Source organism: Meleagris gallopavo, chromosome 1 (genome assembly GCF_905368555.1).
Source record: "Meleagris gallopavo chromosome 1, MGAL_WU_HG_1.1, whole genome shotgun sequence".
Lineage (NCBI taxonomy): Eukaryota > Metazoa > Chordata > Aves > Galliformes > Phasianidae > Meleagris > Meleagris gallopavo.
The window spans coordinates 77943798-77971103 of record NC_139404.1 but is presented as its reverse complement, the minus strand read 5'-3'; the positions used below and the strand labels follow the sequence as shown (position 1 = coordinate 77971103).

At 43.8% G+C, this 27306-nt stretch overlaps 1 protein-coding gene across 2 annotated transcripts in view; it reads left to right on the top strand.

Annotated features, from left to right (window-relative positions):
* Nucleotides 1–27306, top strand: part of SIDT1 (SID1 transmembrane family member 1) — a 41888-nt gene that overhangs the window by 9486 nt on the left and 5096 nt on the right. Inside the window, exons 2-21 of one of the 2 annotated variants that reach the window (XM_085236438.1) lie at nt 4445–4566; nt 5485–5655; nt 5804–5849; nt 8614–8715; nt 9813–9896; nt 10449–10542; nt 12090–12161; nt 12538–12631; nt 14304–14347; nt 17640–17711; nt 19166–19314; nt 19752–19825; nt 20918–20984; nt 22008–22081; nt 22665–22788; nt 23518–23635; nt 24202–24338; nt 25415–25523; nt 25844–25858; nt 26601–26677. In XM_085236438.1, the coding sequence (XP_085092564.1) occupies nt 4445–4566; nt 5485–5655; nt 5804–5849; nt 8614–8715; nt 9813–9896; nt 10449–10542; nt 12090–12161; nt 12538–12631; nt 14304–14347; nt 17640–17711; nt 19166–19314; nt 19752–19825; nt 20918–20984; nt 22008–22081; nt 22665–22788; nt 23518–23635; nt 24202–24338; nt 25415–25523; nt 25844–25858; nt 26601–26677 (1845 nt within the window). The remainder of the gene's footprint in view (nt 1–4444; nt 4567–5484; nt 5656–5803; nt 5850–8613; nt 8716–9812; nt 9897–10448; nt 10543–12089; nt 12162–12537; nt 12632–14303; nt 14348–17639; nt 17712–19165; nt 19315–19751; nt 19826–20917; nt 20985–22007; nt 22082–22664; nt 22789–23517; nt 23636–24201; nt 24339–25414; nt 25524–25843; nt 25859–26600; nt 26678–27306) is intronic. The other variant, XM_085236447.1, reaches the window with a different exon arrangement.

Here is a 27306-nt window from a genome sequence, read left to right as displayed (position 1 = left end):
TGAAGCTGAACGATGGATCTGACTGCCGGATCTCTGCAGAGGAAATTGACCTCCTTTCTTCTCAAAGTGCCAATCATCAAAACTCTAGTATCATCTGTGGGAGATCAACTCCACTAATTTTGTAAAAAACAAAAACAAACTTCAGGTCAGTAATTCATGTAACTGTAAATGTAAGCAAAATTGCTTCAAGGTCTGGTTGCAAAGACCGAACCTTTGATGACTGCCAGCATTTGAAAAAAGAGGCTGGGTAGGCTTGGTTTCCCTCAAGGTGAAATATCAGCAGAGCATCAAAATGGGAGAGGGGGATGCTCGAGTGCTGACCAGCAGAGAATTGCAAGTCTGTCATGTGGAGGAAAGAATAGTTGGACAACTTCTGGAAAGGGTCAGACGGATGCAACTTGGAGTGGAAAATGCACCACTAGGCACTTGCAGCTGAGGCAGCTTCTTGGCTGCTCAGTCCTGCAGCAGGAGAGTGACTGAGCTGTGAGCTGCAGGCTTATAGCCCAGGCTGTCTTGGCCTGATGCTTTTGAATGTCATGCAGGAGAAAATGTACAGTGAGCAGACCTTAGGCTTTGAATATCTCAAATGTTCAACTCAATTCTGAACTCGCTGCCTATGGCCCTCTCCCTCTTTTTGCACACTTGAACTTGAAATGGGGGTGATTTCTGCTGTGGGCACATAGCATGCCATTGCAATATCAGAAGCCTTTCAGAAGTTGGATGTTGGTGAAAGATAAAACTTGAAAAAGTCCTTGGTAGCCTGAGAAGGCGGTGCAGGCATCTGGAATGGCTGTTGCCAAAACAGAAGGGCTGTCCTTAACAGAATGAATTAATGTTATTCTTAGTTAAGTAAACATCTTGGATTCAGCCTTGGATTTTCTCTCTTAAGACTAATAGGATGTCTAACCTGGAAGTGCCATGAGACCTGAAAAAAGACTATGCTTAGTGTGCTTGCTTATAGGGTAAGGAGAGAAATCTGTGTCAACAGCAAAGAGAAGGCAGTGTGTAACCCTGGGCATATAAGGACAGGAACTCACGCCCAGGGACATTACAGTTGCCCTACAAGGAGGATCAGAGGCTTGAACTGCAATGTGGATCCAGTTTAAAATATTTTTCAGCTGTATTATTACACCTGCAGCTACGGTCTTAATTAGCTTTCTTTTCCCAGGAAACTAAAATGCTTAGACTCAGTAATAGATGTTGAGGTTAGCAGGAAGGTATCAGGGTAGAAGTAAGTGGACTGCTATTAAGTCACTGTATGAGAAGCTTTGCTGTTGGGCTTTTCCAGGAACCTCTTATCAGACCTGATTCTATCTTCTAATTAGAGAGTATGCTCTACAGAGCAACCTTTGGCAGTTAGAAAGCTGCATAGCTTTCACATCTGGAAGACTAGGTCTAGTGTCCAGGTCTAGTCTCCACAGTGCAAGAAAGATATGAAGTTATTTTATAATGGGAATGGTCAGAGACACAAGCAAGTTGCCTGGGACTCTGTGAAGTCTCCATATGTGGAGATACCCAGAACTCACTGAGTCCTGAGCAGCCAGCTCCAGCTAATTGAGCTGAGAGGCTGGACTACGTGATCTCCAAAGATCCCTTTCAACCACAATTAATTTATGGCTGTGAAAAGAAAACTTATTTCTAGGCTGTCTGGAATGAAAGATGAGTTAGGTAAAAGGGGTAGGCTCTGGTCACTCTTGCCTGCCCATGTGATACTTGGGCATTGTCTGTGAAGCAGAGAGTGTTCCCCACATCTGATGTGGAATACCACAGGGAAGTATCTGGTGAAGATATATATGCACTGCAAACTGCCCCTGAGGAGAAATACCTTCCTTTTTGGATAGGACTCTGAGAGCCCTGCTTTGTTTGGTTTCTTAATATTTTACAGATTTTTTTATTTTTTTTATACCATATGTAGAAGTGGTCAGGGCTGTGTCTTAGCATGGTATACCCAGTTCTTGTTAATATCTAGGCATTCTACAAACTGGACAAACAGAATTTTAAGATCACAAAATGTCTAGTGAAGGTCTCAAATTATGAAATACTGATATTAAATTAGTTCTTCAGTCTTGCATTGGCACTGTTGTACCTCTCTGATTATGGAACAGTATTTGGTTACATGGCCACAGCTCATCAGATTATACAGGACAAAATGCAGGTAGTGTGTATTCTTAACCTGTGCAAGCCAAATCATGTGAGAAAGTTGAGAAATATTGTGTCACTGAAAATAAGTGCTTTTCAGTATTTGCACTGTAGTGTAACAGTGGGAAGAACTGGGATTTCCAAGGGGTTTGAGCCTAAGTCATAGGGTTATCCCTAAAATATTTTAATGGATCTCAAAAGCTATTCTTTCTGATGACAAAGATAGAGCTTTATGCTGTAGACACCTCAGAAGAAGTTTTTTTTTTTTTTTCCTTTTGGCTGACATTTTCTAAACAGCCAGTAAATTGGTTTATGTATCTCATTTTATTTTAGAATCAGTATTGAAAGTAATTAGTTTGCTGAGAGAAGATGTGAGGTGAAAAGTAACGACATTCTTACTCATACATTACTTCCACTGAAAGTACTGAAAGTAGTACTCCCTGTTCTTAATACTACTTGGCATTAGCATATATTTCAAACAGCTGCTTAGTTCTTAAATTGAGAATTTAGAAGTAGAGATTCAACTGTTAAAGTTTTCCAGTTATACCACTGAATTAAACTCAATTACCTGTAGCATAAGCATAATCTATGTTGTTAAAGTCAGTGCAGAAGATCATTTCCTAATGTCTGTCTTATTTGTGATGGTTGAGGACACATTACACCGTAGTACTATTTTCCAGGTGTCTGATGTGAGTTCCCTGTTATACTGACACGAACTGACTTGCTTCCCCAGACTGAGCAGGGTAGAGACCAAGGAAGTTGCAGAGTGATCTTCCAGTTCTGCCAACTGGCAGTGTCCCATTTTGTTGGCCCATCAGATGTTACCTGTGAGTCTTGCTTTGTGATAGTTTTTCTTCACTTGATTTTAGCACCCTTGTGTGAAATTCACTTTGCTTGGAAATGAAGTTGCAACTGTAGTTCTTGTGGACAGAAGGAAAAGCTGAAAGGCGTAGCAGAAGAGTACTGCAAAGACTTAGAAAACTGTAAGGCAAAGGCAAAAGAGTCCAACGTCCTTCAATCTCAGAAGCTTTTTAATTAAAAAATTTCTGATGTTTTATTTTTTAGGAGTTGGTTGCTATAGATGCTGAAATGTGATGATGGCAGGAAAATTGATAATGATTATGGCTTTCAAGAAGGAAGTGTTTTGTTCCAGTAAACAAAACTCCCACACAATCTTAGAATCACTAAACAGGAATAAATAGGAAATTTTCTTCCTTCAGACTTGAGCGTATATGCAAAACCCTTATGCTGAACCTTTCTAGCATCCTCATTGTAAGCATAGCTGCCCTTCTGGTGTCCGGCCAGCTCTGTTTATTTCAGAAGGTGGCATTTCCCTATGTATGGAGAATAGAACGTTATCTGATGAATCCTTCACTTGACAAGTTAAAACATTGTCAGTAGATAAGTTGTGGTGGGTTTAAAATGTGTGGATATTATCTACCTGATACGCTTTCTACCAATTGATAACTTCTAATCAAGATGTACTGTGTCTTCTGATGAACGATGTGAGTTCGTACCTTGTTTTCATGACCAATGCATGCAGCACTGGAGAGCGAGCTGAACAAGATTTTCCTTTGAAATAAAAATGGAGCCATGACTATGCAGACTGCTTGCTTACTTCTCAAAGCAAATAGTGAAGACTGCCTTTTCCACTGCTGTCCCATATCTGCAGCCATGTGGTGGCTAGAGAGTGGAAGGCAATATGTCAGTTGCTGGTGCATGCCAGAAATCTTGCTCAGAAACCCAGGCAGCTTTTCTTGGCCTGTTGAGGGCACTGACTCCTATTTTATTAAATGATGGGTAATGTCATCTCAGTGTTGTTTACAGTAATGTGAGGTGGTAACTGCTAACCTGCTTTTTTCATCATTGTTTTTTAATTCATTCTTAAGTCATCTTTGTGACTTCTCCAGTACTGTTGATTGAGATTGGGAATGTAAGAGTTCAAGCAAGGAATCTCTAGTTGTAGCCTTGGGTATTTGTTTAATTTTATAACAGAAGTTACTTTGGTTTATCCTAATCAGGTAAGTAGGCCTCTTTTTCTCTTACTTGCTGCATTTGTCCACTGTGTCTTACCTGAAAGTCAGCTCTGGGTTGGGGCAGGGCCCTGATTAGAGCAGCAGCAATGAGGTGCTTCTTAAGTGACTTCTGGTTCTGAGTAACTGGGCCAGTGGCAAACTGCTCATTCCCCTGTGGATGTCGCCAGCATCTAGGTCACCCTGAGGAGGGGTGGACTCTTCTCACCTGGGTTTGGAGCTGCCTTTTTTTTGCATCTGCTAATACTTTCCTATACTCTCTCTTTCCACAGGTAGATGCAGTGCGTGTCTATGTGAACAGCAGTTCGGAGAATCTCCAGTACCCTGTCCTGTTTGTAGTACGTCAGCAGAAGGGAGTATTGTCATGGCAGGTCCCACTAATTTTTCGAGGCCTGTGAGTACTAGGACCTCTGCCTTGTAATGTGTTGGTCTACCATTTATATCCAGCACCATCCTCCTTTTGGTGCTAGCTCTTGCTGCGTGTGTGGGCAGTTTGGTTGCAAACCATGCTTGATCACTGTCAGTTGAACATAGAAATTTGGTATGTAACCTCAAATTTGGCAGTCTGCTCCATTTCTCAGCTATGTGTAGAGTACCAGGAGCATGTCTGCTGTGGATCTGCCTGTGCCACTGTTCAGAAGAGTTTACAAATGCCACTGTTGTCATTTTTGAGTGCAGGTAGTTCTTATTCTTTAGTTTGGACCAGGCCCTGAAAAAAACTGCCAGATCCCCCTAATTACTGGGTTGCAGTGCATTTGGGGAGTGTGATCTCTTCTCTGTTTTTCATGCTAGCACAGTTGAGGCTGAGGGTGGTGATTTGTTTTGGGGTATTTTCCTTGTTTTTGTGATCCTTTTGTGTTGCCTCAGCAACCTCAGTGCTAGTGGGGCTGCAAGTATGGAGACTCTGAGGGCACCTTAGACCATGTGAGATGCAAAGCTTCAGCCTGTAAGTGAAATACAGGCACTAAGTAGCAGGAAGTCTGCAGTGTCTTGTCTGATTTAGGGAATAGTTACAACAGCATCTCTCTTGGGGTGTTCTTTGTGAACCCAGCAAGTGGCAGAAATGCTAAACCAGCAGATGGCACAGGCAGTCTTGAGGAAAGTGAGATACTGAGAATGGCCAGTCGTACGTGCAGACCACAAAAGGCAACAGAGGTGGAGTTTGAATGAAAGATAGAATAAGCTGAAAGTCCAAGACCTATATTTAATTTATGCAAGCAGGGAAAAATCTATCATTTGCAGTACTGTAAAGCAATGTCTTAACTGCTGACTCTTGCTTTCCATCCTTCCCTCCTTCTCCTGGCTGTTACAGCTATCAGAGGACCTACAATTACCAAGAAGTGAGTCGGACTCTCTGTCCATCTGAGCCAGCACCTGAGACAGGACCATCTGACCAGATCATATTTGTGGATGTCGCTTCTATGGCACCATTTAACATTGCATATGAACTGCTAGTGACCAGACTTGAGAGCTTCCAACTTGAGTAAGCTGGAATGTGTGAATGCAAATGTATTTGCTTCATGTATCTGTCATACAGGGATTTGGTCCTTCTACCTAACCTTCCCTTTCTTACTCTAAAGGTACTCTGTGTATATTCCAGCTCTGAAAGTATGCTGGTATTTCTTTTTTAGGACCAACAAGCCCTTTAACTTCACTGCCAGCCCTTCCCAGCCCCAGGTAAGGAGTCTTCTTAGTGTTTCTTATGTCTTTCCATATCTAAATGATTCATATCATCCTTTGTTAGAGATGATGAAAGCCTTATCAGACTAGATTGTTTCCCTCCTAGGATGCAGGGGAGTTTCCTTCCTATTGAACTTTTTCTGTGGACATGGTGAAGAGGTAGTAGTATGTCTGGGTCCTCTTGCAAAACTAAAAACTATGACAAGAGCAAATGAATGGTATATGTAGTTCGGGAAATTCAGAGACCATAAGGCTACTGTGCTTTCTTGGGAAGTGAGATAGTGTGCACTAGTGTTTAATTCCAGGCAGCAGTGGTTCAGTTGCTCTGGCAGGATTTGTTAAGATGCAGTCCTTCATCAGAAAAAAACAAATTTGCTGTTAAGGTCCAGCAGAGCTCAAAGTGCTATTTCTTGTTCAGGGTAGCAAGTCAAGATGTGAGGTGGTAAATGAAGTGGCTGATGAATCTGGTTATTAGCTCAGTAGAGAGAGCTCACATTTACAGCACATTCAGCTAAATAACCTTGTTTAATGCCCTGCAGAAAGTACATGTCCTCCGTTGAATGAAAATGCTGTTGACAGTAGCTATAGTTATACAGGAGGTTGCGGAGATGGGAGAGTATGTAATTTACCCAGGCTATCTGGTGCTCTGTTTTTGCTGTTGCAATCACTGTTAGTTATGCCACTTATTTTTAAGACTCCTATTATCAAGCATCCCAGTTAATCTGTTCTCAAACGTCTTATGTTGTGTGGCATATGAATACAGCATTTTATTCTATAGAGATGTAGAGAGTACTGGTTCTTTTATAAAATCTCTTTTAATTAAGATTTTGTAATTTGAATGCTGAGTACTGAGGATCTAACCTGGGATGTAGCGTTGTGACTTGAGTCTGTTATTTGTTATGCTTAATAGTATGAGATCGGTGACTTTAATTAAAGGCCAGAGTGCAAGATGAGTGATTTTTAATTGATATAGTGCTGTTATTTTTGTAAATCAAAGCATTAAGCAATCTGCAATGAAAGACCATTCAGAATCAAGGTAAATGTTGGAATATCCCTAAAACTGGAAAAAGGCAAGCTTAAAAATCAAAGGACTTGTCACTTGGAATGCAGTGTATGCCTAAGGGTGAGAAGAGAAATTAGGTAAGTTCATAAAGTTCTGGAGTGTTGACTGGATATGTTTATACCACACATCCATGCAGGTGAGAGCTATTGGTCTCAGTACTCACTATGGAAATTCTGTACAAAATCTGTACCTGTAGTTTAAAAAGACTGAGGGGTCCTGACGACTGATTCCTCCAGTGTCTAAAGCTTTCTATCAGTAGCACACTCCAGTCATCAGGAAGCTCAAACTGCCAGAATAGTCTGCTCAAGGAATCTTATTTCATTTTCTGATGACTTGTGATCTCAGTGCCAGTGCTCCTTTAGCAGTGCTTGGAGTAGAGTGGTGGGAATAAATGCTGTAGTAGAAATAGACAAACTAGGGAAAGCTTGAATGATTTCTGACTTACCACTATCCTTGCAGTCTAGGGTCCTACTTCCTGGGAAGGGAGCAGGGAAATTCTGCTTTATATAATCTAGTTTTATATTACATAAAGAGTCTTTGCCAAGTGGCACTGCCTCTGTTACATGGCAGGAGCCACCTGGCCATAGTAGCTCCCTTCCCTCTAGGCTGTGCATGCTTTGGCTGCAGAAGTAACAGATCTTGCAGCTGCAAGTGATCATAAGGAAGGGTGGGAAGGTAATTGGTGACAGTTATTGACAGTTATCTGCCTTGCATCCCCCATGAGGTACCCCATCAGGCCCTTGTGGTAGCCATGGCTGTGAGACTGAGCTCTTGGGTTCTTGACTTGGGGCAAGATGGTAGGAGCCCTTGCAGCAAGCCTGCCCACTGATGTGAGCACTGAGACTCTGATTCTCCAGCAGTTGGTTGGTTATTGTATTTTATTGGGTAAATATGCAAATAACCATGTTCCCTGGGACATTTTTTGCCCAAATTTGAAAAGGCCCCTGCAGGGACTGTGAAGGAAAGGGCATCTCCTGATCCCGCAAGATTGTCCTGTGGACTTGGTCAAAGCATGTAAGCATGCATTCCCACCTGAAGGAAAAGAAAGAATATTTCCAGATGTTATTCTCTTAAATTTTTTTCAGAGCTATAGCTGAATTATTTTCCAAGTTGAAGTGAGTAGAGAACTCTTCTGTTGCCTTCCCAGCTGCACTTGAAACCATCCAGCCAGACAAACCAAAATCCTGTAGTCTTGTATCAAGCATTTATTTATGGAAGTCTTGACTGAGTTCAGCTGTTTGACTTAATACTTTCCATTGTCACTCTTTGAGGCAACCCATCTGAGATAAAACTCCATGATATGCTCCATATGTAAAGTCCAGACAGTAGTATAGGAACATCTGGAAATTGCTCTTTGTGATATAGAAAGGAACAGACTATAAAAATGGAAATGAAGTTGCTTTAACTTGATCAGGTGGAAAAAAGCTTAAGGGGTCTGGAGGCTATGCTGCATCTTGCATGTTGAAGATGTCTGTGATTAATAGTATGCTCCAAAGGGAGGTAAGAATTATCTCCATCTGTTTAATCTGCTCTTCTGTAGTATAAGGTGCTAATATTTGAAATCTGATTTTTTGTTCAAGCCTGCTACATCCAACCCAAAGCAGAGATGTGGCCATGCAGGTGCCTTAGGGAAGCTTTGAAGCTACTGGCAGGGGTCATTTCTGGACTGTAACTCTCAGTACTCTGTTTCCTCCTCAGTATTTTCTGTACAAGTTTCCTCAAGATGTTGATTCAGTCATCATTAAAGTGGTGTCTGATGCAGTCTACCCATGCTCAGTTGTCTCCGTCCAGGATATTGTGGTAAGTCTGAGGACGGGGAGGGCGAAGAGCTGTCTGCCTAGCTCTGCTCCCCTCAGAGAGAAGTTCTGTGCCCCATCAGAGGGGAAAAGCCCTATGAAAGGCTTTGCCCTTCTGTGGTGATTGTGGTTTCTGAAGGAGGAGTGAAAATCCTGTGGGAAGGAGGCAAAGACAGATACTGAGTTCTAGCAGCTCATCCTGAAATTTTTATTGCAAATAAGTGAACAAGCTGTCCCTTTGCAGCCTGTCCACAGGACACTTGTTATCGTGCTCTCTTCTTGAGGTTTAACAGTCCTCTACCTCATGACACACGTCTGTTTCTCTGTGGGGTGACACTGGGTGGAATGCTGGCAGCAGAGGAAGAGGACAGTGCTGTTGCCTTAATTCTCTCCCTGCTCAAGACAGCATGGAGAACTTCAGTTTCTAGCCATGAGGTCTATCCTCCTTTCCATTTCAATCTTATTCTCTCTCACAATTGTTCGTTCTCTTTCCTGGAAAGGAGGTAACAGCTGTACTCTGTCTGGGAGGTTGGCTGTAGCTCACAGCTGGGAAGTAGCCCCCATTTCTCCTCACTTCTTATCTCCCTGAGTGATGTAAGGAGAAGCAAAACAGTGAGAAGTGCAAAATGCCCTGGCTACCAGCTCTGTTGTCCCAGCATTTGCCTTTAAGACCTGTATTTAGGAGATAAATGGCTAACATCAACTCCTGCAGTACTTTTCTGTACTTTAGTGACAGAAGGGCAGAGGAGGAAACAGTAGCAGGTGATTTTCTTAGTCTGGCTGGTACAGAACTAAGAACTATAGTGGAAAAGAGTGAAATGAGAATGAGCACTCTGCAAATGGTGCAGACCACAGAGCATGCAATGCACATAGTGTACAGCTGAATTAACAAATTGCTCTGTGGGAATGGCACAGTGATTGATCAGGATTAAATTGCAGCTCTCCTATAAGGATGATGAGAGAGTGCAAGCAAATGGTGTCTTTAGAGCAGTTTTTCTAACTCCTGAATGAGTCCTGGCTGTCTTGTTCCTTTTGTCACCTCATATCCACCTGTGTGCTTATCTTGATGCTTAGCTTGACCCTTAGTTGTGTCTGTTTCAGTGCCCAGTGTATGATTTGGACCATAATGTGGAATTCAATGGTGTTTACCAGTCTATGACAAAGCAGGCAGCCATAACAGTGCAGGTGAGACTGATTATTTTTTTTAATACTTTTTTTGTCCCAATGATGCTTTTCAGTGTCTTGTCCTGTGCGTCCCTAGTTCTCTCTCTTTTTTTTTTTTTTTTTAATAATTTTTTTAAAGAGATATTGTCTAGATTACGAAACTGCTTATGGTTGGTTAGGTAGACATCTTAGGTGTTGGGACTACTGGTCAACATGGCTGCAGCATCAAGGATCTTCTGTTGAAGCTTTGTCTTTTCCATTGAGCAGTGGTGATATGGCCTTTTAATAAGCAAAGCTTTGGTAGATTGTTTGCATTAATTAAAAGAAATGCATTAGCATTGGTTTGCTTACATTGGGCCAATGATTGTACTGAATACTGGTGAACTCAGCTTGTCATCAAGGATGAGGTGAGCATCCCAAGAAACCGGTCTCTGTTCAGACCAGGCAGGTCTCTATAGAGCTGCTGTATGTGTAGCAATTAAAACCTGACCTTTTGCTTTTTGGAGCACCACCTCTGTACTGTACAGAGTGAGAGGCTCCTTCACTTCTCATGGATTTGTCTTCTCTGTGCAGAGAAAAGACTTTCCAGGTGAGCAGTTCTTTGTTGTGTTTGTCATCAAGCCAGAGGATTATGCCTGTGGGGGTTCTGTGCCTTCCTCTATCCATGGTAAGTTGTGCTGGGGACAGATTTTGTTGGTCTGTCTGGGTTATGGAGTAGCAGGAAACCTTTGGAGCCTTACTGTGGGAGGGTGCAGGTTGGCCAGGTAGCTCTATCCAGATAGGAAGGATGAAATAAAAACCTGCTGACAGGCAGGTTAACTAGTCTTTATCATGCAGGGAACGTCTGTATATAGTACAGCACGTGACTTGCTGGGATTATGCATTTTTGTGAGGGGTCACTGTATGGGAACTGTTGAATCACAGCCTGAACCACTGATTGATCACGTGGGGAAAGGTCCAGGTCAGCCCTGGGAGCACAAGTGAAGACAATTCAGCTGTGTGACCAGAAGGGGTGGAGCCTGGCTGCACCTCTCTTAGACCCCATTTAAGGGCTGACTGGCACCATGGAAGGATCTCAGTTTGGAGATCCCTCTCCTGTGGAGTCATTTCTGTGAGCCTAGATCCTTGGAGAGGGGTGATCACTTTTACTTTTCCTGTAAAGTACCATCCTTTCTGTGCTGGTCCCCTTGCTGTTATATTCCTGTTTTGCCCTTCCACTACGTTAATCTGTCCAATTGCTACAGTCACTAATATCTTGGAAGGTATGGGAGATAACTAGGCAGTGCTAGTCATGGCTTTTTTTCTTGTTCTTCTCCTTCCTTCCCCCTGCCCACCTTTTTTTTCTTTATGTTCTCCTGCCTGCATGGAAGCCCAGATAACAGTCCTGCAGAAGGCATTTACTCCCATTACCATCTTGAAATCTGTGGCAGCTCTATACTTGTGGCAGCATGAAATAGTAATAATCTTGTTGAAATAATTTTGAGAGATTGATTCTAGTGCCTTCTCCAGCCAAAAGATAAATGTATCCACCTCCTTGCCTGTGGTCATTACTACTCTTGTGATGGCTGAAACTGGAGCGGGTGCACAGCTGTCCTCACAAGAAGCTGGAGTTTTATTTTTCTTTTTTAGGTCAGGGACTTTCCTGTCCTCAAAGCCAGGTAGTTTCCTTCCTTCTGGAAAAGCAAAATTACAGACAACAGATATTCTGGGCTCCTGCAATTCTACCACCACACACTATTCTCCAAACTGTCATTTTTCAGATGTATTTTTCTTATTCTAAGCTGTCAGCAGAACTATAGTGGTGGAGTGTACTGAGCTTTGCTGAAGGACAACAAGCAGCTCCCTGCTCACAACTGTGTTGCCAGTAGCCTTTTGTCCAAAGGCAAAAATGGTGTGTGAGCTACTTTAGTGAGAGAAACTGTACTTTGGGGACTAGTCAAAGAGCAGAAGAGGTGCGCTTTTGAATTTAAGCATTTAGACTTGAGCAACTTATGGAAAGCTCAACCATAGTTTTTTAGTATGAAAAATAAGTTATGGATGGAGGGGGGGAAGGGGTTAAACATGTGAAAAAGCTGTGTATTGGCAAGTCTGGGAAAGGTGCAAAACCATGCAAAGCCAGATCCTGGTGTTTTTGCAAATACAGAGAACTGAGATCAGGGCCAGAGATCTTTAAGGCTTGATTGTCTTTGTTTACTGTACCTTTGCATCTCACAGGAAATGTCAACCGTACTTGGAACCTACAGCGGACGAAGAACCTTCAAGTGACGATTGTGCCATCTATTAAAAGTTAGTATCTCTTTGCAGCTCTATAGTGGGGACCTGGCACTTTTGTGAAGGAGGATGTGGCTTGGCTGGCAGCCCTGTGATGGGGTGGTGCAGAGAGCGCCAACAGAGGAGTTGAAACTGTTGCTGACTTAGAGACCTTAGCTCCTGAAAGGAACTTCTGTGTTATAGACATACTAGCTATGCCAGGGACAGAAAAATTGGAGGCAAACCTTGCAAAAGGTTTTTGCACCTCCTTTGAAAAAGGCAGATAGGTCTTAATTACTCTTTGGACTGCATGTTGTCACCAAGTGGTGTTGGGAAGAGTAGGGCATGATCATAGACTCTGGGAAGGGCTGTCCCTGCTCTGTGAACTGACTGCTGCCTTCTCTTTCCTCAGAGTCTGTTTACATCCAGGCCATGTTGTTTAGCTTCCTGAGCTTCCTCTCTTTCTACGTGGGCTCAGTGGTTGTTGCTTTTGTACACTATATCAGGTAAGTCAAGGCTATTTACAAGAATAGCCTTCTTGTTTCTCTTTATCCTCAGAGGTGCTTCATCCTGCAGTGTGTTTGGAGTTAGGGTGGCAGCTAGCATCTGATCAGAGCAGTGAAATGAGCCCCAGACTATTCAGTGGGCTCCTAGAGACAACTGTGAAGGAAAGAAAACTTCAGCCAGAAAACTTTTCTTCCTCTGTTATGTACAATGATGAAAACCTAAGGCTCTTTCCTTTGTTGTATTTTTTTTTTTTTTTTTCCTCTAGTGTCCCATCCTCTGGGTTTCCATATATGGAGATATAGGGTGACAGATGGGAACTGTGGTGGGGCCTCTCTGGGTTATGAGGTCCAGAGCATTGGGGAACCAAAACACTTTCTGAAATGCTGAACCGAGTACTAAAAGGCATCAATGACCAAAATGTGGCCTTGGAGTCTCAAAGTGCCTATTTCCTTCCTGACCTGCATACCCTGTCCCAGAGCTTGATGCCTAGGCTTTTATTGTGGAATTTTGTTGTGAATATCCATAAGTGAGCTGAACTTGGACACAGCTGCCATGGCAGGTTGCTCCTGGGAGTGGGGGAAGAGTAAAACTCTTCCTGGCTATTCCAGCCACTGTTACTTGCTTGTGGTGACCTTGAAGTTTGCTTGTGTGAAATCTAGACTAGAGGAGCAGAAAGGGGACAGCAGCCCACCTGGGAAGTAAGATTTACCCCTGCAGGTCAAGTAACCAGTAGCAGATGATAAATTTTTGTGGAATAGCAGATGCTCTTGGGGTTGTGGGTTATGGTGGAGTTTGTTGGGATCAGCCACAGCTGCCTGTGTAGACAGCAATAGCAGTTAAACAAATCCTTTGTCCAAAGTGTGGAGGCTCAAGAGGGAGGGAATCTCTTCTACATTTTTTCCTGGCCTTCTGGGCAAAGGTTGATGTGAGAAGAGCTGAGAAAAGCCTTTGGCAAATAGCAGGTTGGTTTTGTGTGAACTGATTTTTAAGGGAGCTGTTCAGACTAAAAATGGCAGAGGTTTTCAACTGCTTCAAAGAAGGGATCTTAAAAAGTATTGTGTTCTGGAAAAAAAAGTTCAAGATGGGATATTTGGCTAAACTTTGCTTCAATTAACTTTTCATTACAACAGTTCAGTGAAGTGGTGTGTATGTGCTTGTGCATGGACACGTGCATACTTTTTGTTGTTTTTTTTTCCTTACTGCAAGTAATTTTTTTTTTCTTTCTTGCTTTCTGCATCTTGGCAATCTGCTGAAAGAAATGGTATTGACTTTTTAAACATCAAGCAGAAGCATGGCTCTAGCTCCTGCCACCTTTCACTTCAGTGGTTTCTCATGTGTTCAGTCCCCTGAGTGAGACAGTTGGGTTTGGGAAGGTGGCCTGAGAGTCTCTCTCGGTATACTGAGCAGTGTAGGATGAAGTGATCCTGTAACTAATTGTCCTACCTGTGGTGCATATCCAAAGAAGGAAAATTCTGATTCTTTGGAATTTGGAGAGTTAGACAGCGAGCAGTCGTGGCAATCATGTCTAGTCTAGTCTTTGCTTTTTTTTTCTTTTTTGGATTTTTGTTGTTATCCTCTAGTTTTAATGCTTGCACCATTTTGGCTGATAATCTGGCTGGCTGGCAGTGGCATTTGTTGACTGTCTCATGAGTGTTGTCTACTTATTTTCAGGGTTTGGAGGAAGGCTTCAGCTGAGAGATTGAGTCCTGAGAATGGTAAGCTCTCTTTTCTGTGTTAGGTGAGCAAGATAGATCTTGGGCATGGCAAGAAACAGACAGTCTGTCAAGTATTTTCTCCTTTCAACTCTTCCTTCCTTCCTTGGTCATGCACCACACAATCTCTGATACTGCTGAGATATTAGATTCCTCTCACCCTTACAAGGAAAGTCATTTGAAGCAGGGTGCTCCAAATAATGGTCTGGACACTTGCACTTCAATTTCTGCTTTTGTGTTTTTTTTTTTTTTTTTTTTTTTTTTTCCCCAGCTCTTATTCCTCTGCCTGGATTAAGTATAGAGTCTCTCTTTCTCTTCACTTCTTAATTTAAATTTGTTTTTAATTGGGATTTGCAGAGAACAGTAAATGAATGATTAATACTGCTAGTGTTGTGTTATTTAGTTTGGTATTGGATTCTGTTTGCTTTATGCTGCATCCACATTTCTACATCCTGTGGATTTCTGTGTTGCAAAACCATGGCTGCATCTGAGAGGCTACTGGTGAAAGATGGTAATTTTTTCATGTGGATGGGGGACACTAGGGGCTTCTGCTTCCTGGCAAGGTGTGGGAAGCTGGTTGTTTCATTTTGTTTAAGTGTTTTGTGCCTTAAAAATAGATCAAAGCATTCAAAGTCTGGAGGTAAAGAAGCATCAACAGTTATACCACTCTCCTGGGGAATGAGAGGACTTTATGATCTGGCAGCAAGAGTTTGAAGCTTCTTCAGTCTCCCGTATCTTCTACTTAGCATTACTGAGCATTAGTGCTTTAAAAACATTTGAATGTCATGGGGATGGATCCTGTTGTGAAACAACAGCAGGTCTTGGGGCTGTGGAACAGTGTGAAGGGCATTTGTGCTGAGGAGTTTGGGGAAGCTGTTTCTTTCTCAGCTGTGTCCTTTCAGAGCATGTCTGACTGCATGTAAACTGATAACTCACATTCACCCTGTACTTCAGGGCAAATTTTCTCTAAATTTTCTTCTCAACCACTGGAGTTTGTTTTCCTCCAGGGTAGCCCTAGTTCCCGTCTTCTCCATCAGTTCCTCTTCCTTCCCCCACCAAGAAACTGAGAATTCTTAGTCTGCCTATTTGAATACTCTGTGACTCAGTGAGTCCCTTTTGCTCCTGCCGCCTGTCCTATGCCTGGCATTTGTGGTTAACTTTTTTTTTTTTAATTTGGTGGGACACCTTCTGTCTCCTTCCACATCATCACTACCAGATGGAGACAATAGCTGGAGGAACCACACCTAGTGTGCTGCATTTACTTTGCTGACTCACTCTCCTACTGGGAAGTGGGACTGAAATTACAGGGTGAGTGGAGTCTGAAGTGACTGGTAGGGACACGGCAGGCTGCATTTTCTCCCTGGTGTGCTTGCTTTGTCCAGATTAAGATCTTCCCTTGGGAGATTTAGACTAGGTGTCAGGGGGAAACTTTCTCACTGAAACAGCAATGAGGCACTGGAATGAGTTGCCCAGAGAAGTTGTGAATGCCTCCATACTGGAGGTGGTCAGTGCCAGGTTGGGTAGGTGGCAGGTGGGCAGCCTGATTTAGTGGGTGGCAACCCTGCCCATGGCTGGGGTTCAGAACTCTGTGATCTTTGAGGTCCCTTCCAAACCAAGCCATTCTAAGATATTCAGGAGAGAAGGTTGATGCATCATTTGAGAGGAAAAAGCTTGCTCCAGTGTAAGAATGGAGCATCTTTGTGGGACAGGAATGATGGGAGTAGGAAGTTTGCATGTGTCTCAGTGCTGCGAATGCTGGAAAAATGCTTTTCTTGCACTCTTCCCAGTAATCTGTATTTCCAAATGACTTTAAAGCAGCAGAGTAGCTGTGTTGCAAGAGATGGAGTGTTGCACAGCAGATGAGGAGCAGAAGGTGTATCTTCTTTGTGTCCTATGAGCTCAGAGGTGAATGGATGTATTGTGGGGTGACTGCAGCATATCCTATTGTTCTCTGGGGTGCTTAGTCCATGCCACATTGCCCACTTTAGATGATCCTCTGAGCTGTTTGTTGCCTTGGTAAAGAAGTTGAAATGGTGATCAAGTGCTTGCCCTCAGCACAGTGAGCAACAAATGTGCCAAAGGAAAGGAGTGATTTAGACTTAAAACTTCATTGTCATTGCTATGTGGGAGCTCACCTGCTGAGGAATAAGGCTTGAGCAGCAATAGGTTTGGGGGCTAATTTGTTATGTAGTTAATTGAAGTGTTATGAAAACCCATGTAAGATGTTACAGAGGTGCCTGGAGCTGGTATTTGGAGAGGAGTCTGATGTGCCTGTCAGTTTGGAAGAAGTCGGATACCAGGAAACTGGAGACACAGTTTGGGAATGGCAGGCTGCAGGAAGGCTGCAGTAATTTAAAACTGACCTGTGTCCTGTACCACTTTGCTGCTGACTGGCACAATGCTGTTGTGATGCTTTACAAGGAACAGGTCCAGTCTTGCTACTTACCACCAGAGGAAGGTGCAGTCCTGTTGTCACTGCTCTTGCTCCTTTCCTTCTGGAAAGGGAGAGCTCTGATCCCTTTGTGAGGGTGTTCAGCATGCTGTGTTTGTACTGTTTGCCTGTTAATTCAGCATCTAAGCACTGTCACAAGGATCAAACAGGCACCAGACAAAAAGGAGTGTGGAGCCAAGAGAGAGAAATCCCAGTGTAACCTGTCTGGGAGGTGCAGCCCTTGCTTCAGGTGTGTGGAAGGGAGGCGGGGATTTGTCAGTCCTCAAAGACATGTCTCTCTTGTCACCAGCACAAGATCACAAGCACTTTTAGCGTGGAACATTTTTGCTTTCTCCTTAGTTAAAACTGTGTAGCAGCTGTCTTGCCAAAGACTGATTTTTTGCAGGTCTAACTGGAGGTAATGTTATTTGAGTAGATCAGAGTACATTTTATTTTATTTTTTATTTATAATAATTTTATTTTTTATTGAGTACATTTGAGTACACAAGGAAGAGAAGAATAGGAAACTTGTAAGGGTGTTCTGAATACCATGGGACTTGCTACATAATCTGCCAATTTTTGCAGCCCTGTAATGTGATCTCTGCTGTCTGCTGGATACTCACGCATTTGTGAATCAGACTGACAGTATCTGTGAGGAGAGTGGAGGAAATGAGTCTTTCATATTGCAAAGTAAGGGTTTCCCCTTCGTATGGTATGCTCTATAAGGAGACAGTGTATCTGCTTGGAGAAATGCTGCTTTTTCCAAGTCTCTCCAGCTCTTCAAGTTGTTTGCACTCACCTAAGAGATGTTTTGAAGCACTATAATGAAGCTAACTGGTTCTTTTGGGTCTGTTTCTGTTGCAGGATCTGGGATTATGACATCTTCACACCCCATCACAGCCAGCACACCTGAAGGAAGCAGCTATGGTGCTATTGGTACTGTGTCTTCCAGAACTGGAGACAGAGGGAGGGCCCTGTCTGGGACAGGGGAAGGCACAGATTTGCAATTATTTGGTGCTTTAAGGCCAGAAGGGAATAAAGTTACAAGCTACTTCAGTAGCTGCTTGCAAGTATTTTAAAATGGGGAGGAGGGGGAAGAGGGAGGAGGGAGAAGCAGTTAGGGGATGTCCTGTATCTACTTTGAGAGTAGGGGAAAAGGCAGGGAAATGTCCACCAAAAAATGGCAGATATCTGGAAGAGCTTTTCAGAGAGATTCCATCACTGAGACTCAGGTAGACAAAGCCACAGTCATCAGACAAGTGTTGATGGTAGTCCTGCTTCAGGCAGGTTGACTAGGGACTTACAAAAGGTTTCTTCCAACCAAGTTTCTCAGTCCTGGTTATGAGTTCATGGAGCCTATTTTTAGACCCAAGCATGCTTCTTCACTGGAAGGCTTAATGCTTGTGTGCAGATAGACAGGACGGTGACAAGAGTTCCTTGTGGTCCAGCGTTTTCATTAGCGGAGAGATAATATCATGCAGTTCAATAGGTGAACTGTGCACTGGCAGAAGAGAGGGAGGGGGAAAAAAAAATCCCTGCTAATCTGGGATGATGGTAAATCCCTTCCTTTGCCAGGGTATTTCTTAGTCTCCTTGGAACTGTTTCCCCTACTGTGGAGGGACTGGTATTGAGCAGTTCAATGCTGTGGATTTTTTGAGTCATAATCTTCTGGATTTGACAGCTTGGGGACCCAGATATTGGGCTGTGAAGGTGGGATATCTCTGAACGCTCAATGAAGCTTCATGAGGTTTTGGGGGGAAAATTCAGGAGGAACTAAATCATGGAAAAGAGTTGAGGGTTAATTTTCTCTTCCCTCAACCCCTGAAATGCTTCAAAAGCATTTGGGAGATGAGGAGGAAGATTGTATTCTGCTCATTCTAGTCTGGGCAAGGAGTGGCTGGGAGCTCAGCCAGTGAGGTGGAAATGTGAGTATATCCCTCTAGCCTGCGAGTGACCAATACTGTGTGTGCAGTAGGAGTAAAGCTGATGCTCTGCTTCCTGTGAAAATTCAACATTCTTTCTTTTTAGTGTTTGTTCTACAGTATGTTTAGAAAGGCTGAGACCTAAAGCTTATGTAAAATCTGGAGATTAACTAGGTCAGCATGTTCCTGATCTCTGAACAGCCTGCTGCTTTTTCTAGAGCTGTATGGCTGGTCTCAGACTTCTGGTTTTCAGAACCAAGGCTAGTAAAAAGTAGAAAATGCTAGAGGTGAAAAGTAGTAGAGCAAAAGTGTGTGGTTTGTGACTATGAAGAAGTTTCTTCCTTGAAATGACCATATCAGCTTTTCCCAGTGTATCGTTGCTGATATCTGGGCACCTTTCTTGTTGTGTTTGGAGGGATTTAGCCTTTACCCTGTTTTTTTATTTTTTTTCTTCCTGCTCTGTTCCAGATGAGTCTAGCTCCAGTGGTGGACGGCAGTTTTCTTCCCCTGAGCATGGGCCACCAGCAGGCTCTGACACAGACAGCTCTGTGGAGGAAGAGAGCGACTTCGACACCATGCCAGAGATTGAAAGTGATAAAAATGTCATCCGCACAAAGGTATGGCTGGCACATGGCCAGGACCAACACCTGTCACTCTCTGTGGGTTTTAACTTTCCACTTAGCTCTGCTGGATTTCATCTAATAGAGATGAACGTGCTTCTTAGCGTTCTTTCAGAGTCTAAGAAGTTTTCCTGGTGTGCTAAACATACTGCTGAAGTGAATGACTTAATGTGGAAAATCAGAATATGTTAGGAACAATTGAGAAATGAGGAGGAATCCCAGTGTGTCCAAGAAAGTACAAGGAGGTGGAACAGCCTAGGGAGAAAATAATGTGCAATGGTAACTGGATATTCAGTAGGAGTAGTGACTCAAGATGCATGTTTTATAAATACATTGAGATTTTTCTGCTGGCTTTTTCACTACTTCTTTTCTGGTGTTTTTTGTTGTTTGTTTGTTTGTTTTCTTCCCTCTTTCTTTCCCCATTAATGTTTTAGGTGTTCCTCTATCTGTCAGACTTGTCCAGGAAGGACCGAAGAATTGTCAGCAAAAAATACAAAATATATTTTTGGTAAGAAGACAAACTGGTAAGGCCTGATCTTGGGATCTAGTCTCTAATTGTAAGCTCTCCAGCTATGTGCACATGCTCTTCTTTTGAACCACTGGTTAGTTCGAGGGACATTCTTTCAGCTGTCCTGTTACACTCTGTTCTAAGCAGTCACTGCAGATCCCACATACCTCAAATGTGGATATTTGTGGGCTGGTACATATGTGATCCTGGCAATAGTTACTGGTTTTCATTAGCTTTTTAAAGTGTGGTAATAAGCAATGTGCTGAAACATACTGGGGAAGGAGGAATTTAAGTGTGGACAGCAGTTTGAGGGAGATGATTGTCCTCCTCTGCTGTTGTGATACCTCACCTGGAGTACTGCAGGGAGGTGTTCCCAGCACAAGAAATGTGACTCTGAATCTGAGTTGATCCATGGGGGTGATCAGAGGGCTGGAGCAAAAGAGATTGGTGTTCAGTGCGAAGAAGCAAGAGTCCAGGGAGACTTCATTGTGGCCTCCTAGTACCTAAAGGAGGACTACGGGAAAGCTGGAGAAGGACTCTATCAGCAGTGTAGTGATAGTTTAAAACAGTTTCCTTTTGTACTAAGGGTAGATTTAAGTTTAGATTAGACACTGGGTAGAAGCTCTTAACTCAGAGGGTGGTGAGGTACTGGCACAGGTTGCCCAGAGAAGCTGTGGGTGCCCCATCTCTGGAGGTGTTCAAGGCCAGGATGGATGGGCCTTGGACAGCCTGATCTAGAAGGAGATGTCCCTGCCTCTGGCGAGGGGTATGGAATGAGGTTATCTTTAAGGTCCTTCCAATGCAAATCTTTTTTTTTTTTTTTTTTTTTTTACTAGCTACTCAAATATAAAAGCTTGTGGTTAGCATCCTGACTCTTCTTGTGTTCTTGCTATTGCCTCCTGTTTGCATTAGTGCATTTTTCTTCTACTTCAGGAGGATCATAATCTGAGCTGCTATAAAGCTGTGGCTGGGAGAGAAGGGTGTGTGCCCTTAGGCAACAGGATGTACAAACTTCTCCACCTGCACTGTAAGGCTCTGAGATGGGTGTGTGCTAATAATGCTGTAACTGCTGCTCTTGCCTTCTCTCTGCAGGAACATCATCACCATTGCAGTGTTTTACGCCCTGCCAGTCATCCAGCTTGTCATCACCTACCAGACGGTGCGTCAACCTGTGGCTGTCACCAGTATTTGGTGTCATCTTGCCTTTGAACCTACTCTGTGGCTATGTGGCTAACAGGGATGACAGTTGCAGTAAAATTGAGGTGACCTGGGGATCCTGCTGTCTCTCTGAAGGGCAGATTATTTTAGCTGCTCTCTGTACCAGATTCTGGTCACTCTGCTAGCTTGGCTCAGCTTTCTGAGCTTGTTTCTGCTGCTTCTGCCTGGAAAACAGAGACTGCAGATCCCCTCTCCTCTGTTTTCCTAATCCTCATTAGGGGCCTGTTTTATTTTAGCAGTCAGGAGGAACCTGCTATCCTCTCTGGAGATCTGCTGAAAGCAAATGCAGTTGGCTATGATATGTGGTTTTTTTTTTTTTTTTTTCCTGTTTTGTTTTGCTTTCCATCGCCCTGAGCTGTTACTCAGAGATTTGCAAGCAGACCTACTTTTCACCCTTGTTGTTGTGTTGCAGGATGCAAACGTAAAGTACCTTTTCTGTAAGGACTGCTGTCAGATCTATGGTCTGTGGCAACATCTCGACTCTTGCTCATAAAATCTTCATTTTCAGATGTCAGTACTCCCAGTAGTGCTACTGCTGGGTTGCCTCCAGGTCCCTACATACATCTTTACATCCTACCAAACTGATTTCACTTCTACATATTGACTTTCTTCTGGAACAGTGGCACATGGTCTCTGCTCTGCACTAAGTACTGAAACTAGGCAAAGAGAACAAAAAGACTGCTTTGAAACTCAGCTGGTCAAGGGCTCAGCCACATGTCCTGTTTGAAGTACCCTAAGCTGCTGTTGCTAGCTTTGCTGCTTTTCAGGACCTTGCGGGCTCTAAACTGCAGTGGTTTCTGAAAAGCTGTTTGCAGGATGTAGTGACTGCAGAGTCACAGCCTTCAGGTGCTGTATCTGCAGTATGGCACGTCAAACTCGTGTAAACACAGTGCATGCACGATGCAAAGACGTACAAACAGAAGAGACTTGCTAACATCAGTTCTCCCACCTCCACTCTGTCCAGGTAGTGAATGTGACAGGCAATCAGGACATCTGCTACTACAACTTTCTGTGTGCTCATCCACTTGGGGTGCTGAGGTGAGTCCTGCAGTCACTGCATTATTGCCTTGTGCCTCATGCTGTGCCTAGGCAGGGTTTTTTCCTTACCAGGTTCGCAGCAACCACACTGAAAAGAATACCAAGAGTTTAGGGTTCTGAGCAGAGTCTCTCTGAGCTTTCTTTTGAGCTCAGCAGTGGCTTTCTGTTGTAGTGAGATGTGCATCCAGGCCTATGTGGTACCAGGTTTGCCCCAGCAAAACTGCTTGCCACCAGTAGTGGGCTTATGTACTCCTTTGGATGCTTTCACACGTATTCAAAGAGGAGCAGCTCTGAAAAGCAATTCAGAACAGTCCTTTCAGTGCAGCATTTTTCTACCGTAACATTGGAGTGCAAAGAGAATCTAGAGTTGTGAATCTCACAGAGAAAGTGTTAAATCAGTTGAGGCAGATGAAGTACTCAGCCTGAAATTGTCCTCCGTTGCGTAAAACTGGCAGGTGTTTGGCAGCTGCTGAGGTGGAGGATGGTGGTGGTGGGGAACTAAATGAATTCAGTTTATTGTGGCCTGGGGTTCACCTTCCTGTTTCTGTGATGCTCTTGTCTTAAACCTTCTTTTTCCCTGCAGTGCCTTCAACAACATCCTTAGCAATGTGGGCCACATGCTGCTGGGCTTTCTCTTTCTCCTCATTGTGTTGCGCAGAGACATTCTCCACCGTCGGGCCATGGAGATGAAAGATGTCTATACCCTAGTGGGTACATGGTTGCATGGGACTAGTGGTGGGAGGGAGGGCAGCATGGAAGCAACAAGGGTAATGCACAGTGGTTTTCAGTTTGCTTGGAGAATGCTTTTCAGTTTGCTTGCTGGAGGATGGAATCCTCTTTTTCTTCCCCTGACAAAAGATGGAGGTGGAACACATTCTCACCTACTATTCCATCACTTTGCTGCTTGTGGCGTGTCTGTGTTGCTATTGTTGCCCGGTCTGGACTCACAAAGGCTGGGAGATGAGCTGAGGAATGACTTCTGTGGCTCTTCTTCCATTGTTCACTGTGGAAAAACTGGGGCAGATGAGCTGGATGGGAGCACGCCTGGATCCTTGCTTTGTCCTGTGATGAAACAGGCAGTGGAGAAGACCATCTGCTTTCTAAAGAGGAGGAGGCTCCTTTGTACTAAAAGCTAGACATGTTTCTAATGGGGCTTGTGAAAAATGCGGCCTGTTAGTTAGCATCCTTCTAAATGTGTGTTGCAGTGAGATTTTTGGTCTCAAGACATCAGTACCAAGAGACTGTCTTCAGACCAGAAGTTTCTCTGTAATTTTGGATTTGCTGCTGGTGGATTTGACCAGCTCTGCAGTATGATACAATTACATATGGGCTGAAGGACAAGTGTGGGGGCTTAGGAGGGTTGAGGTAATGAAGAGTGGAAGCTCTCTTGTGATCAGAACAGTGAGGGTGCCTTCTGTCTGCCTCTTCTTTTCTAGGACTATGGGATCCCAAAGCATTTTGGGCTCTTCTATGCTATGGGCATTGCTCTGATGATGGAAGGGGTGCTCAGTGCTTGCTACCATGTCTGCCCCAATTACTCTAATTTCCAGTTTGGTAAGACAAGTTGCCTTCTTTTGTGCTTGAAGAAGGATTTGCCGTCTCTATCTCCTGCAGAGTTAAAAGTATTTCTCACCTTTCTACTCTTGCAAAGCTTCAAGGCTTGGTCAGAAGACAGTGCATCTTTAGATGAAAAAAGGAAGCTCCATTCAAAGACAGGAGAATGCCTTTTTTTAAAAAAACAAAACAAAACAAAACTGGCAGGGTGGGCAGAGATTGGAATGGGTTGCTCGGAGTTTGTGGTTTCCTGTGGAGATATATTGAAAGCCTGACAGGGCATGGCCCTTGACAACCCTGTCACAGCTGATCTTGCTTGAGCAGAGGATCTGAATCAGATTATCTCAAGAGGTCCCATCCAGTCTCAACCATTCTGTAATTTCCTGCCTGTTTCTGTGCCCTGATGCCTCTTTATTTTCTTTGTTGCCCAGGAGCACAGATGTCCTGCAAGGAAGCAAAGCACAAGCTGCTGTACAATGTAGTGTAGTTTCACTGTATGTGCTTTGAGCAGCTTTCTCAGCCAGCTGGTACCTGTTTTCACTATTTCTGTTGTGCTCCTTCCACAGACACCTCCTTTATGTACATGATTGCGGGACTTTGCATGCTTAAGCTCTACCAGACCCGCCACCCAGACATCAATGCTAGTGCCTACTCTGCCTATGCCTCGTTTGCTGTGGTCATCTGCCTCGCTGTCCTCGGAGTGGTATGGCTTCCTCTTATCTGCCTTTTTCTCTGGGGAGGAAATGCGTGGGGAGACCAGGGAAAGCATCAGAGCTCAATAAAGCTGTTAAGCAGCTACTTGTACTTGCATTCCTAGTACTTTTTTTTTTTTTTTTTTTTTTTGTTACTCTGCTTGATGGGCACCTCCAATCCCCGAAGGTGTTCAAGGCCAGGTTGGATAGGCCTTTGGGCAGCCTGATGTAGTGGTGGCAGCTCTGCTATCAGCAGGGGATTGGAACCAGGTGGGCTTTAAGGTTCCTTCCATCCGAAGTCCTTCTGTGATCCTAGATTTGCATGCCTAGGTTCAAACTGCTGGACTTTTATTATGGGATGGTGAATATTTTGTTGGGAGATGTTTTCAGATTGTAGAGTGGAGATTCTAAGCTGTATGTGCCTCTTTCCATTCATGAAGAGAAGGCTTTTCTGCTTAGTTTTCCCCCATGCAAATTGAGACGTTCAAGCACCTTCTGCGGCCCCAGAGGAGGGGAGCCTGTAGTTGTAGCCTGTCAGCAGACTAGAGTTTTTGAACTCTTCAATGTATAATGGAAATATTAAAGTTTTAACACAGCATTAACTTGGGTTGGTAATTAGCTTCCAGTCCTTAAATAAACAAAAAGCTTATAGTAGAAACAATGTGTACTTTTGGATTTGCCGCAGTGCACTTGCTGAAGCAATGGTTGGTTCCCTGACTGCCTGTAAAATTTCTCTCTTGGCCATGGGGGCTGCTGCCTAGCTCTGCAGGGAGAGCTTGCCTGGCTTAGGGGTCCCAGTGTTTTTGCTTCCTGAGCCAGTTGCAGTCCTTCAAGGTCATCAGCCTTATCTGAAGGGACATACAGAAGTAGTAGCTTATTCTCCAGAAGTGCTAAGCTCCTTTTGCTTTCCTGGTCTCTGGATTTATAGACTTGATTTTTGACTTGAAAGATAATAGGGTTTTCTCTTCCATGCTCAGTGGGATTGTCTAATGCTCTGTGATGATACAGGAAAAGAAAAGGAGCAGCCTGCTGGTAACATGCCCAGGGTTTTTCCTTTTTTCTTTTTCCAATACATCTCTGCTTTCAGGTGTTTGGGAAAAACGATATGTGGTTTTGGGTCATTTTCTCATTGATCCATGTTTTGGCCTCACTGGCTCTCAGCACCCAGATCTACTACATGGGCCGCTTCAAGATGGGTAAGTGTCACAACCAAACTATTTTGTGGGTGCTTCTTGATTGAATCTTTGCAAATCACCTGTGTGGCTTTGGGTAGAACTGTAAGGCCAATCCTGTGGCCAGCACTTGCATTTGGGATTATCTTTTCCTGGCCTCTGAAGTTTTCCTGCTTCTGCTTTCCGGACAACGGGAATCAACAGGACCCATTTGCTGTCTCTTGAGCTATGCTCCAGAAGGGTGTGCTGGATGGGGAGGGAAGAGAAGGTCTAGTGGGAGCCTGGCTCATGTGTTCTGCTTACAAATGTGTTTCTCCTTCCTCTTCTGCTCCTGTCTGCCTCAGATGGCCCTGACTCAGGTAAATGGCAGCAGCTCCCATTCTTTGAAATTATTGAGCAGTGGTGGAGAAGCTGGGGGTGCATGGATGCGTGTGGAAGGTGGGCTTGCGTGCCATCCTGGGGTTGGCTCTTGAGAAATTAAGTTTATTTGCCAGCAGCTCTGCTAGGGCCTGCTCCTTCCTAGGAAAGGGATGTAGCACAGAAAAGCCCTTATCATAACATAGGAGTCTTTTTGAACTCCACATTTGTGACTAAAAAGGGACCTTTGCATGCATGCATGTCTGTTTGCCTTCACTGCTACTGATGGCTCTCCAGAGGAGATTCTGCAGTGATTTTTATTTATTTTCTGTAGCAGGGGCATTTTGTGTTTTGTCTCTCTATACCACTCTCAACAGAGATGAGGGTCTCCTGTGTCTCCCTCCACGCTGTTCCATGGAAAGCACTTTTCCCCTTCCTCCATGAACATATCCCCTAAAGAGGAGTGGCTGCAAAGCCAACATATTTGCATTCAGACAGGGTCTATCTGACTTCTGAGCAGCACCAGGGTCAAGAATGTTTGGTTTTTAACCTGTTGTTCTGACCAAACACTGTCCACCTGCTGTTCTGCTCAGCATGGGCTACTCCCAGAGGGCAAGAAATGAATCTGTGAACACCCTGACCTTCATAGACTGGATCCTTAGCCAGTGTGTGCCTGCATCTTTACTTAGCAGGTGTTATGGAGCTCACTCTAGCTATACTGACTTCTGTCCTTTCCTTTGGCAGACTTGGGGATATTTCGACGGGCAGCAATGGTGCTGTACACGGACTGTATCCAGCAGTGCAGTCGACCAATGTACATGGTAGGTGATTTCTCACTTTTCTGCACCTCCTTCAGCATTTGTTTGCTTTCTAGGTAGTGTGCAGAAGAGAGGGTTGTGGCTATTATAAAAAAAGTGATGCTGCCTGCTTCCCTTCTCTCCCCTACCTCTCACCAGTGTGCAGTTATATATCTCTGCTGGAACTTTTTACTTCCACCAGAACTTCCTTGATCTATGGCCTGGTGAATAGAACATCAGAGCAAATGTGACACAAGTGTGATAGAATTTGCCGTTGCTCTTTCTTTCTAGGGACATCAGCTCAAAGGAATTGGTGTAAGACTCAGTGCAGTACATCCTTTCTAAGGAATGCAGTGACTGTTGTGGTTTCTACAGTGTCTTGGGGCTGACAGGAGGGGGAAAAAAGAAACAGTAGCTGTTACCTTGCGTCCTAGTGATTGCTTTCTTCTCAGCATAGAGCATTAATTAGTGCTTGAAGTCAAATTAGATCTTTATTCATAAATTCTACTTTGTTTTTATTCTTCAGTCTCACAGTAAGCATCAGACTGAATTTTGCAATCAAAGTTGATGCACACAGGCATAAAGTAAGCCTGACTGGCTTGAAATAGCTACTTCATGAAAGTAGCTGTGTAAGAACAAACATGTAAGAAACA